At 39.5% G+C, this 15,427-nt stretch overlaps 1 protein-coding gene across 3 annotated transcripts in view; it reads left to right on the top strand.

Moving 5' to 3' along the window:
- Window positions 1-12,644, top strand: part of ASXL3 (ASXL transcriptional regulator 3) — a 136,031-nt gene extending 123,387 nt beyond the window's left edge. For all 3 annotated transcript variants that reach the window (XM_076329772.1, XM_076329770.1, XM_076329771.1), the window contains 2 exons: window positions 3,651-5,604; window positions 8,301-12,644. In XM_076329772.1, coding sequence (XP_076185887.1) covers window positions 3,651-5,604; window positions 8,301-11,981 — 5,635 coding nt within the window. In that variant the 3' untranslated portion in view covers window positions 11,982-12,644. The remainder of the gene's footprint in view (window positions 1-3,650; window positions 5,605-8,300) is intronic.
- The last annotated feature ends 2,783 nt before the right edge of the window (window positions 12,645-15,427 follow it).

Genomic DNA, 15,427 nt, shown 5'->3' with positions numbered 1-15,427 from the left:
TTCTATGATTCTAAGTAGAAGTTTAGTACCAGCAAAGCATGAGCACCTCACTCTAGCTGAAGCCTATTGCTCAGTCACAAATGACTGTCACATGCACAGAGAATGATACTCATAATTTTACAGAGCCAGCAGTCCTGCCGTGCTGGCTGAACACTGGACACTATAATGGTTGGCAGATAATTACTCAGTCTGCAGTGATACATGTCATTTGGGTTGATAGGTTCCTGACGTCAGCATTGTTATGCAAAATGTAATATTGCACATAATTTCCATTTTGACTACAGTATTGAATCTGGTTCCCCCTGCCCTTTCCCCAGCTTGCGTTGTTTCACTCGCATTCTTCTTCCTGGCTGTTATGTAGGCAGATTCTACTTCTTTGCTGCTTTGCCAGATTTAAGTATTTTTTCTCATTATTTACTGACTGAATGGTAGCTTTTGCTATAGTTTCCACCTTGTGTAAGTTCTCTTACCTTTTTTCACTTTGGTTTTTAAACTTGTTTGAGTATGATTGGGCTTTGTCTCTTTTGAGCTATGTTGATTTGACTGAAGTAGGAGATTTTGAAAGCTTCCTGAGCTATTTCTCACATGCACTGTCTGCAAAATGGATCCCTCTTGCAGTCTGACTTGCTCACTTTACAGTCAATGTGGTATTTTTGCTCTGACTTCAGCTAATTTGATCTTTTAATATTCCATAAGTAAATTCAAGTTTCACCTTATACTTAGAGAAAGACCATTAATAGATGCAGATTCTTTGTAAACATTTTTACACACTCCCCAGTTCATGGCATCCAAAGGCTTTAGAGTGCTTCTTCCATGTTGGCCCTACAGATTATGTTTCTCACGTTTGCTCTTATCTGTACCCAGGCTGTTTATCATGGGACTGTCAGTCGTAGTTTACTTCCATCCATTTATGTTCTCTTTACACTTCCTCGTGGTTGTTCATTTTTCCTATCTCTGACTTTCTTTAAAAAACAAAAACTTCATTCTGCAGCCATCATCTGCAGGATCAGCTGATGCATGTTGCCAGAAATCCACATTCTTCTGGCTTGTTGCCTCAGGATTGCAAGGGTTATACTCTATTGCCTCAATATATTATTTCTTTTCCCACTCTTGAGAGAGTTACGTGTCAGGATAGTACTGCCAGCTCCCTAAATCAAAGCTTTAATTTTGGGTAGACCTCCTCTAAGTTTTACTGCTGATTTAATCCTTCATTAATTTTTTTTTTTTTTTTTTTTTTTTTTAGTTTTCCTCAGTACTACTTATCACAGCACTAGAATATCAGCATCCATATATCCTTGAGTACCTGTTTGGGGTTTTTTTATTTGATGACTGATTGCCCTTACTTTATCAGTTGAATTCTGTCCTTAGCACTTTCACTGATAGCTGTTTACTGCTGTCCTCATATTTTTGTGCTGTTTTGCAAACTTTGGGTGTCTTTTTCTCTAAGGAAGAAGACAGATCAGCTGTTTTTCTTGCAATCTGAGATTGCCTTAAACATGCTGATCTTGAGCCTTCTCCTTTTGAAAGCCTTTTTCTTCACTGCAGTATCTTCTTCAAGATAGTAGTATTTCCAAAACTGCAAAAAACCGATTAAGATTCAGTACATGTTCTGCTGGCCTTAATCCTGCATTATCTTATTTTTCTTACACTTCTTCCTCTTCAGTATATTACTAGAATGTGTGTATTTATGTAGTGTCCATGTGACAGTTGCATTCACCTTTATCCTGTCCTTCATTCCTTTGTTGATTTTCATTCCATAAAGATAACTATCAGGCAATATCTTTTGGTGTTGTAAGCCAGCTAGAGAAAATAGACCACTGACTCAGTTTTCAGTAATGCGGTGGGTTTCTTTCCCCTCCTCATTTTCCTGAGGTAACTTTTGCTTGTTTACACAAGGAATTTTAGAGGAAGAAAGTTACTCGCCTAAACCTAGGTAAACTAAACTTTACTCACCTAAACTTATAACCTAAACTCAGACTACATAGGGAACCTATAGTCTATATAGAAGAAAGGCACATCTTCTGAAATGCATTCAGTGTGGGAGTTGTAAATTTGCTGTTCTGAATTGCTCTCTAGAGGATCCTTCCTCAGCATATTGATGGCATAGGGAGACTTTGTCCATACTAAGTGACTAGTAGTAGGCAATATTAATAATTACCCTGAAAGTGCTTTTTGGGGTACCAGTTCCAGGCTGGTTTGGTTTTTTTTTTTTTTGCGTTTACAGCTATCACTGTAATGCATCTGTTTGGTATTTTTAAAATGCGCAACCACAGATTTTGGTTTTTTACATGTTTATTCTGCACTTCCATATACATGGGCCTCTGTGATCTCTGTATCCTCGTGCTTCCATAATTTCTGAATATCTTTTATGCTTGCTTATTTCCATATTATTCTTTGTTTTCTGATTAAAATGAGAACAGAGATCAAACTTCTATTAATTAGATTAGAAGATCCTTAAGACCATGAAATTTCTTTTAAGGCCTCCAGCCAAGCTTTTGTGTATTTTCTACTATTATGGAATTGCTGAGGCACAAAGTCTGCTTGGAAAATCTTACTAAAGATGCTGAACACCTGTACTCCTACTGTCCTTAGAAGGAAATTAAGATGTCAGAGTGCATACATTTTTTAAAATAACTATTTTTTTCAGCCCTTGGATTTTGTTTTGGTTTGGTTTGTTGGGTTTTTTTTTAAATTTTGTTGAAGTAATAAAGCTTCTTTTAAACTAATATTTTCAGGACCAAAGGTAAGAAAATCCTCAGAAGAGAAGTACACATTGGAATGGTTCCTTTGCACTTCGTCCCTGAGAATGAATGCATAGAGTATAAATATGTGTCTTTTTAGCTCCTTAAGAATGTTAAACTTCTTTTTAATTATAGTGAAATCGAATGAATAGTATATACATAGATCTGTTTATTTAGAAATAGTTTTTGTCTTAAATGAAGTATTCAGTTTGCTGAAAGAATGGAGCAAAACCACACAAGCTGTTAACTGAGATCTTTATAATTGACTCGAGTTGTAAAATGAGGCTGAAAGTGGAGTTATTTTGATTTTCATCATAAATTTGAAATGACTGTCAAATTACAAAACTGAAACGCATCCTTTGCCTTATTAGTTTAAGGTGCAGCTTTTACTTTAAAGAGCAGCATTTAAGCCATATTGCAGGCTGTGTTGACCCTAAATGCAGGTGTAGGAGGAAAAAAGAGATTTCCTTTAGAACTGTTACTGATGGAAGAATATATGGTTGTGCATTTCCTCTGCAATGCGTGCTGTATTAGTATTGCAGTGTTGTGCTGGTATTTAAAAAAAAAAAAACCACAGAAATTTAAACAGAGTATGAGTAGTGGTGAATCTGTGTAGCTTGCTTTTTTGTTTCGATGAAGTGCCAAATAGTTACATAATGAATAATAGATGACTTATTTTAAAAATATTTAAGTTTTTTAACACTGGTAAGAAAATGTGGGTAGTTAGGTTTCCAAAATGTATAAAACCATCTATAAATTAGTCAGCCACCACTTAACCAAACTATTAACTATTTTAAACTGGAAAATGTGTCCTTTTTGTAAATAAAAGATGTGGATGAGAAAGACGATCCTATTCCTTTATCATGTCTGTGATGAAAAGACCTTTTTAATTTGTGTGGTTTTATTTAGATTGGGAATGTCAAGAGGGGAATCAATGAAACTCACTGCAGTGCAGAACAATGATGAAGATGAAAGCAATTCTTTGTGTGGATCTTCTGGCACACCTGGTCCTTCTAAGCAAGCAACCTTTGAGGACCAAGAAGAGAAAAGTGCTAAAATTCCACCTTTACCAGAGAGAGATTATTGTCCATCTCTTTGTAGTATGGAACAGGTTCCTGTCAAGGATCTAACGGCAGACTCAGAGGATATACTGATACCTGAAGAATCAATCATTCAGGAGGAGATTGCTGAAGAGGTTGAGACAAGTATTTGTGAATGCCAAGAGGAGAACCATAAAACAGAACATGAGTTTTCTGAGGAGCCAGTAAGTCCAGCTGGCACAAATGAAGAAACAGAGGCAGTACAGCTTGCAGACAGCACTGAGTCCTGTGTCATGATGAATGATGCAACTGATACTGTATCTCACATTGAAATTAAAGTGGAGTTGAAGTCAGAATGCCCTCAGGAGGAGATGTCAGTTGTGATAGATCAGCTGGAGGATTGCGTATCACCAGCACGATCAGCTTCATCCACAAACTCTGTCAGTAATACAGCAGAGAAGGATTCTGAGTCTGCAAAAGAGCTAATTGCACCAGAAATGCAAAATGCTGCTCTGGAAGGCTCCTTGTTCACTGGTGGAGGCATTGCAGTGGATATGGAGCTTCAAAGTGACCCTGAGGAACAGTTGTCTGAGAATGCTTGTATTTCCGAAACTTCCTTTTCCTCTGGAAGTCCAGAAGGACCGTGTGTTTGTATTGCCTCTCCTGGAGGAGACACTCAGTCGACTTCAGAGGAACCCTGTACTCCAGCATCTCTTGAAACAGCTTGCTCATCTGAAGTGTCCAGTACTGAAAACATTGAAGGTGATATTCAGCAAAAGGCCAGTGATGAAAACTTGCACACACCTTTAATGTCGGAAATCTCTCCAATGTCCACCTCACCTGTAACCTCAGAAGCATCTCTGATGTCAAATTTACCTTTAACATCGGAGGCATCACCAGCTTCTAATTTACCTTTAACATCAGAAACATCTCCAATGTCTGATTTGCCTTTAACATCAGAAACATCTTCAGTATCTTCTGTTCTTCTAACTTCTGAAACATCCGTGGCAAATAGTTTGCCTCTTCCATCAGAGACATCTCCAGTTTCTAATTCCCCAAGCAATGAAAGACTTATTCTGCAACAAAGGAAATCACCATGTTTGTTGGAAGACTCCCTTCCCACTTTGAAAGAAGAAAGCTCTGCCATTCCTAAGGTGGTTCAAGATGAGAATCTTGTTGTTCAGCCAAAGCAACTTCAGAGTGCCCCTGAAAATATGAAAGTTGGTCCAATAACAATTATACCTGATACTTCAGTATTGGAAGAGCCCCAAAGCAAAAACCTCAGTCATCAGCCATGTAAGTCACATTCTGAAATTGAGAAATCCTACATTGCATCCATCCCAGAACACTCTCCTCCAGAGGTGATCAAAATTAAAAATCACAGTGTTCAGCAAAGAGGTGACAAGAAAGGTACACTCTTGCCGTCAGAGGTAGCTGTCTTATCAGAAGGATCAGTTGGCAAAAATATCGAATTGCTTCCATCAAAGCCACATGATAAACTATATACCTCGTCTCTAGAGAAAGCTACATTCTCTGAAGTGTGCAGAAGTAAATCTCACAAGCTAACAGGCAGCAGTCAAAGCCGTCTGGAGAGTTCACATTCTTCCAAGTCATTAGAACCCACAAAATCACCTGAAGTGAGGAATGAAAGTAGAGAGCCAGAGATCCCAAAGCGGAAAACAGCAGAACAGCACAGTTTTGGAATCTGCAAAGAGAAGAGAGCTAGAATAGATGATGATCAGCCTAACCGTAGTGCTTCATCAACAAGTCCATCTGATAAAGATCAGCCACCCAGAGAAGAACCCCGAGTTCCACCCCTTAAGGTAAAGTAATGAATAAACAGGCTGACTTGGAAACTAAAGGTTTATTATCTCCATCCTACTGACTGCATGTAGACACAGTGCATGGTGTATTTTTTGTGGAGGTGTGAGGGGTGTTAGTACTGATGATTTCACTTTACTATTATATTCCTACCATGCCAAATTACTTCTGATATAAATATACCTGTAGTGGTTCAGTCAGGGTCTTTGCTACAAAATTGCTTTTGTGTGAGGGAAAGTTTTCCAGGATCTATGGCTTAATCTAATTCAAGAGCTTCCCCATCATTTACACAGTGCTACTTGTTTTTCTAATTGTCCAACTGTATTATCCACTTGTTCTCCTGCGGATGACTTCTCCAGCAAGCATGAATAATAAATGTTACCATAACCAATACTGAGAAAAACAACCAGTGCCTTAATCCAGCAAGAGAACCTAGAGTCAGAATAGTTGGAGATCCCTTTGCAAGCCCAGGGCTTGGGGTAGGCTGAAGTGTAGGATTTCCCTGTAGAATTAATTGGAAACGGAGACCTGGCTATCAGGGGGAAGTGTCTAATTGATATATGTATAGATATCTTTGTTAGTGGCAAAGCAAAAGGTAAAAAAGATAACACCAACTAAGCAAACACTTGTATGTGTATCATTCTGCTATGGAAGAAAGTAAACTCCAGTTGAAAACTTTTTTGTTTTCCCTAACAGAGGGATCTATAGATTTAGTCATATATATAGGCTCAGCATTTTGACCCTTTTAATTTTGTACATGATGACATCAGCCAAGTTTTAGATCCAATTTGCTGAACTTAAGCCATTGACTTTGCAATACTAGTTCCTGATTATTCAGAAATGCCCTTTTCTGCACTTATTTTTAACTGCTGCAATCACTGAACATTGTTAATATGGCCAGGAGGGCAAATAGGCTAACTGTTTTAATCACTAGTGCGGCAGCATATTTCAACTAATTTATTTTTATGAGCAGTGATGCAATTGGAAGTTAGCCCATTCTGAGTTTAGTGATACTCTCTCGTATTTGGAAGGTCTCTATCTAGCCTAATAAATTCTAATCACTCTGTGCACAAAGGAAAATAGATCACTAGGGAATAAAAAAGGTCATGACTATAATAGTAAAAATAATCAAGCACTTAGAGCTTTAGCAGTTCTGGTTATGCAAAGTAGAAACTGAAAAAAGTTGCTACTGAAACAGAAAGCAAAATGTTTTGAAGTAATTGTGAGTTTGTGATATTCTTTAAAATATGTTCATGTAAATGTTAAAGCCTCACAATATTAGGCATGAATGTTTATTTATAAGCCAAAAATTTAACTGCTAGGAAAAGTAAAGTATTCCAGCCCTCCAGACCAGCATAGAGTTGCATGGTTATATAAATGGTTATATATTACAATACCATCTTAATATTGATTTCCACTGATCTCACGGAAAATCAGATGCTGTCAGTCTTGCACAGTCTTACGAATTGAATCTCCCTGAAGCCTGCAGCCAGTGAATGAGAGTACTGAAAAATTGGGAAGCATTTTGAAAAATAATTTTGGACAATCAGTTCTAGTAGTTTTTTGTGTAACAAATATGTGGCTCTTGGGTCATCTCACCACCAAACCCCTATCCTTTGTAATTAAAAGAGGAAAAAGAACCCCAGTTCTCCTAAATCATTCTGCTATATGGCTCTCACTTCCCGTCATACCTTATGACTGCTTTTTCTACAAATATAACCTAGTTTTCTTCTCAGTTCCTTTCAGAAGAGAAGTCACAGCATTAACCACTAAGTCCTATTACTGCAGACAGCTGGTAAACATATGTCCCTTTTAAGAAATTGAAATTTTTTTTGCCAACCTTTGGGTATTCTGAGAGAGTGTGTGAGTTATAAAGTGGTCCCAGGACTCTTAATCTCTAATCCTGAAAACAGATGTGCCTAATTGGAAACATACTAATAATCCCAGTGATCTTACAGGTTATTATTTTGTTTAAAGTTTTAGGTATTTAAAACTTTAATATTTGCATTTTTAATATTTGTAGGTTTGAGGATTTCATTTTTGAAATGCAGTAGTGTAGGAGGTATCCCAGGGATGTACTAAAGCGAGTCTCTTAAAATTGCGAGTGAGGAAGGGAAAGGCGTATCCTTTGGTGATTCACTTTTATACCACTACTCTAAAGTGTTCTGTGGTGTAACATGAAAAACAGGCTCAGTGGAGACACTTCTACATCCTATCTAAAAGCAAGATTTGTTGTCTGGTATATAAGAGAAAGACAGGCTGTTCCTAATGTCTTAGTCATTGGAGACCAAGGAGCAAAAGCACTACACGATCGTTTTTTCACACATTTGCAGCAAGTGCTTAGTTTTAGGCTCTTTTCCAGTATTGCTGCAGCAGGCTTGTTGATCTTCTCAGGTAGATATACTGTATATAAAACAGGTCTGACAAATTCTATCAGAGAAGCATCATGTTATCATCCATTCATTCTTTCTTCCTGTCAGAAGGATCAACGTGAGTAGGCTAATACAGGTGTTTGTTATTCATGCTGGAGGATGATAAAATACTGAAGTGTAAATACCATTAATTTTTAGCATTTTTCTGTCCAGCTGCACTGAACAGTAATTCCCTTCATTACCTTTCTCTGACCCTTTAAGAGACAGCTGGTGATTTTAGCGAGTCGATGATCTCATTGAAATTATTGGGTTTTTTCTTCCTTTAGATTCAGCTTTCAAAAATTGGACCACCTTTCATCATCAAGAGCCAACCTGTTTCTAAACCAGAACCTCGAGTTTCCCCAGGTACAGCGGTCAGCAGTGGGAGAAACACTGGGGCTAGAACTCTTGCAGATATCAAAGCAAGAGCTCAGCAAGCAAGAGCCCAAAGAGAAGCTGCAGCTGCAGCAGCCGTGGCAGCAGCTGCGAGCATAGTCTCTGGAGCAATGGGGACCCCATGCGAAGGTGGGAAGACAAGAACACTGGCACACATCAAGGAGCAAACAAAGGCCAAGCTATTTGCAAAGCATCAAGCCAGAGCTCATTTACTCCAGACTAATAAAGAATCAAAGTCGCAGTTCAGCTCAAAGGAAAGTACCTCATCTCTGGAGATACCAACTTCTACTGACACAAAGATTGAAGGTTCTACCGGTGTCATTATAGTTAATCCTAACTGCAGGTCCCCTAGCAACAAGTCTGCTCATCACCGTGAGACTACCACTTTATTGCAGCAGTCACTTAACACAGCTACATTACCAGAAACTGCTACTGAGATATCTGTGCACAGTTCTGATGAAAATATACCTATGCCACAATTGTGTGAGAAAATTATTTCATCTACCTCTACTGAAAGTAACAGTGTGCCAGTGCTTTATAATAAAAGTTCAGTCTCTGTGTCTGTTTGCAGCACTGCTATGTCTGGAGCAATTAAAGAACTTTCTTTTGCAAGTTCTGTTGATAAATCCTCTGTTTTAATGTCTGTTGACAGTGCAAACACAGCAGTTTCAGCTTGTAATATAAATATGCTGAAAACCATCCCAGGGGCTGATACTCCATGCATAACCGTTGGACCAAAATGTATTGATAACAGTAATATACCGGTCTCCATAGACAATACGGTCTTATCAAATGCCATCGATGACAAAAGGTTGCCAATACCAAGTAGCAATGCGAATAACGCAGTCTCCAGTCATTATGCCACTGTGCCAGCTTCATCTATTGCAAATAATTTGCCAAATCATCTCTCTGGTAGTTCTGTACTGATTCCCCCAGTGGGGACTACCAATAGATTTTCTTCTGATAAGATAGCCATAACTGGGTGTAATGAGCAAAGCACCGTCTCCATTCACACTACCGCTAGGTCAGCTTTAAGTTGCAGTGAGGCCCTTGCAGTAGCAGATTCTGTTGCAAGGCCACCCATTTCAATGTTTACTGGTAACATGGTGACAATAAGCTCTTATGATAATGCTACTAAATTAAATGCTGATCTCTTAGAAAAAAGCTCTGGAACACGAAACCGAATGGATCTCTCTGGTAAATCTCAGCCAGTGAGCTTTACACAAACTGCCATGAATAGGTCTATACCTTGCAAAGTCATTGTGGACCACACTACAAATCAGAATTCCAGTCTGTCACTTTCTTCTTCTATTGAAAATGCAGAGAACAGCATTGACCTGCAGAGCAGACCTGTAAGGACAGAAGCTGCCTTACAAAGTATAGCCTGTCCTCAGGTGTCTGTCATAAGCAGGCCTGAAGCGGTCTCTAATGAAAGCCTTGAGCACAGTTCCAGCTTTATCACCATTACAGCAAAGCAAGACAGCAAGAACTTGCAGGCAGGTTGTTCAAGTCTTCGAGAAGTGCCTCTTGCTCCTCAAGATAAATTAATTGAGGTGGTTACTCCCAGCCAAGGTTTTGCTGAGCAATTAAGAGGTCCTTCATCATTTAAAAATGAAGCAGATGCTGCCTGTGCCAATCAGTATAGCACCAACAATAGAATTTGTTGGCATGATGAAGAGGCAATGAGTACAGACCAGCCAGTGGTCAGCCATCTTAACTCCGGTAAGCATAAGGAATACACAGAGCAAAACTGCTTAAAAAATGTCAAAACCGAACCTTCCAGTTACACGCAAATGTCAGACCTGCAATCCAGGAGTCTTCTGACGAGCATTGCTGTTCCTGTTAAATCGGAAACTAACGAGCCTGACAAGTGCTTCAGGATGGACACCGAGGATTTCACAGGACCTGAAATGCCTGCCCAGACTGCAGAAATAGCCACGAGTACGCAGCCGCCGCAGACCTCCAAGACATCCATTGCGGACTCCATGGAAGACTCCCTGTCCCTGACAACAGAAACCCTAAAGAGAGTTACCAGTGCTGGGGGCTCTAGCTGTCGCTTGTCGTCAGTGGAGGCCAACAATCCTTTAGTGACACAGTTACTGCAAGGCAATCTGCCTTTAGAGAAAGTGCTGCCGCAGCCCAGGTCGGGAGCCAAACTAGAAATTAACAGGCTTCCCTTGCCTTTGCAAACTACCTCAGTATGTAAAACAGCGGTGTCCGAGAGAAATATTGTTGAACATCCTTCCAACTCTCCTAATCCAGATGGTAAAGGATTTACAGCAGGCAGCATAGCCCCACTACAAATCAGAAAGCGTGAAAACCATCCGAAAAAGAGGATGGCCAGGACTGTAGGGGAACATGCGCAAATTAAATGTGAGCCTGGGAAGGTGTCAATGGACACAGATGTTAAAGTGGCTCCTTGTGTAATTAGTTCCAGCATGAATCAGCTAGGGCACGGTCAACCGTTTAAGCAGGAGTGGCTGAACAAACATGCCATTCAGAGCCGAATCGCCCACAGCCCAGAGATCAAGCAGCAGAAGAGGCCATTGCCTTCATGCAGTTTCCAGCAGAGCTTATTTCACATTGATAAAAATGGCAGCTTTCATGCAGAAGCTAGTACCTCACATAGACAGCATTTTTACCAAATGTCCATGGCTGCAAGAGGCCCCATTCCTACGGCAGCTTTGTTGCAGACTACTTCAAAAGGCCCACCTGGCTGCAACGCATTTGCTTTTAGCAGACACCTGGAACAGAAGGGCTTGGGAGATGTGAATATTTCTACAGCAGCTCACCAGCTGAGGCTAGGAAGCGTGTTTTCCCCTAATATTCAAATTAAGGAAGGTGATGACATTGCCAGTGCCTCTCAAACTCTGCAGAGTAAAACATTAGTGCATCCCCCTCCTCCCCCTCCGCCCCTGCCACCTCCTCCCCCTCCTCACCCAAATGCAGAAGTCCCCTCTGATCAAAAACAACCGACAGTTACTATGGAAACCACTAAAAGACTTAGTTGGCCTCAGCCAGCAAGCATCTGTAGCAATATAAAATCTGAACCTGTTTCTTTTGAGGAAGGTTTGAGCAGCAGCTGCGAACTGGGCATGAAACAAGCTTCCTATGATCAGAACGAAGTGAAAGAACAGTTAAAAGCGTTTGCATTAAAAAATGCAGATTTCTCTTCCTATTTACTTTCTGAGCCACAGAAGCCTTTTACCCCACTTGCTGCTCAGAAAATACAGACGCAGCACCCGCAGCAGCAGCAGCAGCAGCAGCAGCAGCTCTGTGGAAATTATCCAACAATACACTTCGGTAGCACAAGCTTCAAAAGGGCAGCATCTGCAATTGAGAAATCGATTGGGATTTTAGGAAGTGGCTCAAACGCTGCCACAGGCCTGTCTAACCAGAACGCGCAGATCCCGGTTCAGAAATTTGCTGACAGTAGCAATGCCGATGAACTGGAACTGAAATGCTCTTGCAGGCTGAAAGCCATGATCGTGTGCAAAGGCTGCGGAGCCTTCTGTCATGATGACTGCATAGGGCCTTCCAAACTGTGTGTAGCTTGTCTGGTTGTACGGTAGGAACTGAGTCAAAGATGCAGTATCCCTTATCAGCGTGGGAGAGCAGGACAAAGGAATGGAGAAATTGGAACAGTTTAGGCCACTAATGGTTTGCAATTAGTTGATTGATTTTTTTGTTGTTGTTGTTTTTTCTTCCACGTGGTGCTTTCAGAATTTAGTTATTCCTGCCTGAGTGCCATTTTCTGGGAAGAAGAGGAAACCTGTAGAAGTAGTTTAAAAAAAAAGATAGCCTTGTTACTGAAGCTTCTATGAGCTCTCTTGCTGTGCTAAAAAGAAAAAAGGCATTAATGCATGTCATTCGTAGCTTCTATTTATTTGCACAAAGTGCAGCACGTTTTTTCTCCACTTTTTGATAGTTGATACAAGCTGCAGGTTAAACATCAGTGGAAGAATAACTCTGCAAGAAGTGGAGTAACTATGCAGAATGAATAAGACCCGGAATAGTGACTTTGGAGTGGGGTAGTGGCAAGGTGCGGGGTATCGGCCATCGTAGCTTCTAAGTCGGTTTGCAGTTTTTCTGCTGGTAGGATTGTTTTCTTCAATTGACTTTCACTATCTAGGGCTAAAATATAGTCACTTCACCTAGCAAAAAAAAAAAAAAAAAAAGAGTAATTTAGATTGTTAGAGAGGAGTTTCCTTACATGCCCGCCAGGGACTATGGAACTCAAATCTTACTCATCATCTCTTCTTGTTGATTCCTTCAGCAAGATTTGTATATGCGATGGGTTAGTGGGACCAACACTGGAATCACATTGGCTTCAGTAGAGTGGAGAAAATAACTTCTCTACTGGGCATTAGAACCTGTTTTCCTGTTTCCTACTCAAATATTCTTTATTTGTATTTGTCTCTCTAATCTGTCCACTTGATTTGTCAGTCCCAAATATATATATATATAGGGTCAGACTTATGTAATAGCTTCTGGATGTTTTAGCCTTTCCGTGGCCTAAAAATTATGAGTTCTTATGATGAATGAATAAGGAAAGATTCTAATGGCGTATTGGTTGAATATTTGATTTTCAGTTGTTTTTCCTCTTACATAAGTTACTCTATTTAAATAACATCTCAGAGTTTTGCCATTTAAAGTAATTCTTAGAATTACTTACAACACTGACTTTTTTTTTTCTCAAAGGAATTCAAACCCCTTACTCTACCTTTTAGATATTTGGAAGCAAAAAGGCATTTTTAAAAGGGATACTGCATCTTTAAAGTAACCTTCAGTATTTATCCAGTACTGTATTTACATTTAGGACTATAGCTGCATTCCAGATGCGCTAGCCACCATAACAGCAGAGAAGAAAAACAATAATTTTGGGGCCCTATTCACCTAAAAGGAAAATATTATAAAGGGATAAAGCACATGCAGTTGCTGGGGAGACGAAAATACCTTGGGTTTTTTTATTCCCACTTCAAGAAGACAAAATGTGGAGTGCAAGTCATCCATCTGCCAATATGTGGTTGGGTCTGCCCAAATGTCAGCATCAGAGAGAAATGTTATTTTTACCATTACAGTAGAACCTCACTAATCCAAAGACCTTACAGTCTGCTCAAGAAAACTGATTTTCCTTTCACAATTTTCAGAGAGCAACGTAGTAAGAATGTGTGAGATGTAACACTGCTTGGATTTCGTGATGCATTTACTGTTGCATTCTGAAATATTAATGTGAATGATAGAACTACATTTAGGAAATAAAAAGTATACTACATTTTACACTATACTTTTTTATATGATCTTTGTTTGCATACTTAGTCATAAGCTGTAACCGGTCTCCCTGACATGGGTGCGTATTAGTGAGGTTCTACTGAATGGAGGAACCACATTTATTTTCTTGCGGGAACATTTTCACAAACATGATAAATGCCATTCATTGTCTTAAAAGTGAGCTGGAATATCTACAACATACATTCCTGTCATAGGAAGCTCTATGGTGCACCTTGATGTTCTCTTTTATTGTAATTAGCAACATATCAATATTATTTTTGACACTGTGTGGTACAAAGGCCATTTATAATTACACTAACAAATTTGTTGCTGATACAATAATATATTTTTTCTATACAAAAGTGCTCCTTAATATGACATGTGAGTTAAGAAACGGCTTCTCAGCACTTTCAGGTCTTCTGGTAGGAAAATAAGCCAGCCAAGCAAAAACCTAAAAGTAACCACATGAAAATTAACATGCAGTGCTACGCCAGCTGCTGGCAAAACAGTGGCTGGAAAATACTCATGAGTAAGCACGAGTGTAGTCAGTTAATGCATATCAAATTCATATTGGAGGAGCCTTTGTATTGGAATTGTATTGCATTGTGTTTATACTTGGTAGAGGTCGGATACTTCTATTTAAAATAAAGAGAGCAACCCGTCTTCGACTTCTAATAACCTACGTTTATATACACCTGCTGGGAATCCTTATTTCTAGCTCAGGTTTTCCTGTCCACAGCACATAAGTCAATATTTGTTTGTACTTGCATCTTGAAATACTTCTTGTATTGACTGACATAATGCAGAAATAAATTCCGGCCACAAAATAGTTTTACTTTGTTCGAAGGATAAGAGTGTGGCTAACGTGGTAGGTAACTCATTCATGTCCTATTGTCATTTTTGTATCAGGATTGCAACTTGCATGTGTGAGGTCATGATAAAATGTTATTTAAAATGGCGTTAGACTGGATGGTGCTATGTTCTATTACACAACCGACCAAACTCTTCCATAGTGCAGTTCCACTCCTTTCATTCTTGAGTCACTGGAGTTGCACCAGGAATAAATTTGACCAATTAGTTAGCAACAGTCGTGAAATGTTGTTACAGATTGTAGTTTTAGGGTATTAAAATACTCAAACGCAACTGCGGTGATATAGGAGCCTGACCGAATCCTAGTGTGACTGAAAACCTTACTTGGATTCTGGTATCACACAAATGCTTGGGGGAGAGTGACCCTTGGTGTTCAATAAGAACACGATCACATTTAGAGGTTAATTTTGAATGACTTCTTGTTTTGTTTAGTTGTCCAGGTTTCAGGCCCAATGTCATTGTGTTTTCTAATGACCATGCAGTTTGCACCGTGGGGTGTTAATAGTTTATGCACTGAAAAGTGGTGAAAGAATTGCTTAAGAACACGCTGCTCTGTGTTTGCGTGTACGTACGTATGTGTCCCAATGTCCAGCATGTATAATTTACCTTTTTTTTTTTTAAATCTCCAAAATTGTTCCCCCACTCCTACCCCTGGAGCAGCACTTTTGGGTGAGAGGGAGAAACGCTCTTTTTTTCTTTCCTCCCTCTTTATTGTTTTAATTGCGTACCTGTGAGGTATGCAGATAACATTAGGGCATTTGCAGTGTGTCTGTTTGTGTGTTTCTGTTCCGAACGCATTTTCCAAGCAGAAACTCCCTTTGAAATAACGTTTTAAAAAAAAAATTAAGAAATGGTGAACTGGATGGTCCCTGTTTGC

Source organism: Aptenodytes patagonicus, chromosome 2 (assembly GCF_965638725.1).
Source record: "Aptenodytes patagonicus chromosome 2, bAptPat1.pri.cur, whole genome shotgun sequence".
NCBI lineage: Eukaryota > Metazoa > Chordata > Aves > Sphenisciformes > Spheniscidae > Aptenodytes > Aptenodytes patagonicus.
This window is presented reverse-complemented; position numbering and strand designations above follow the sequence as displayed.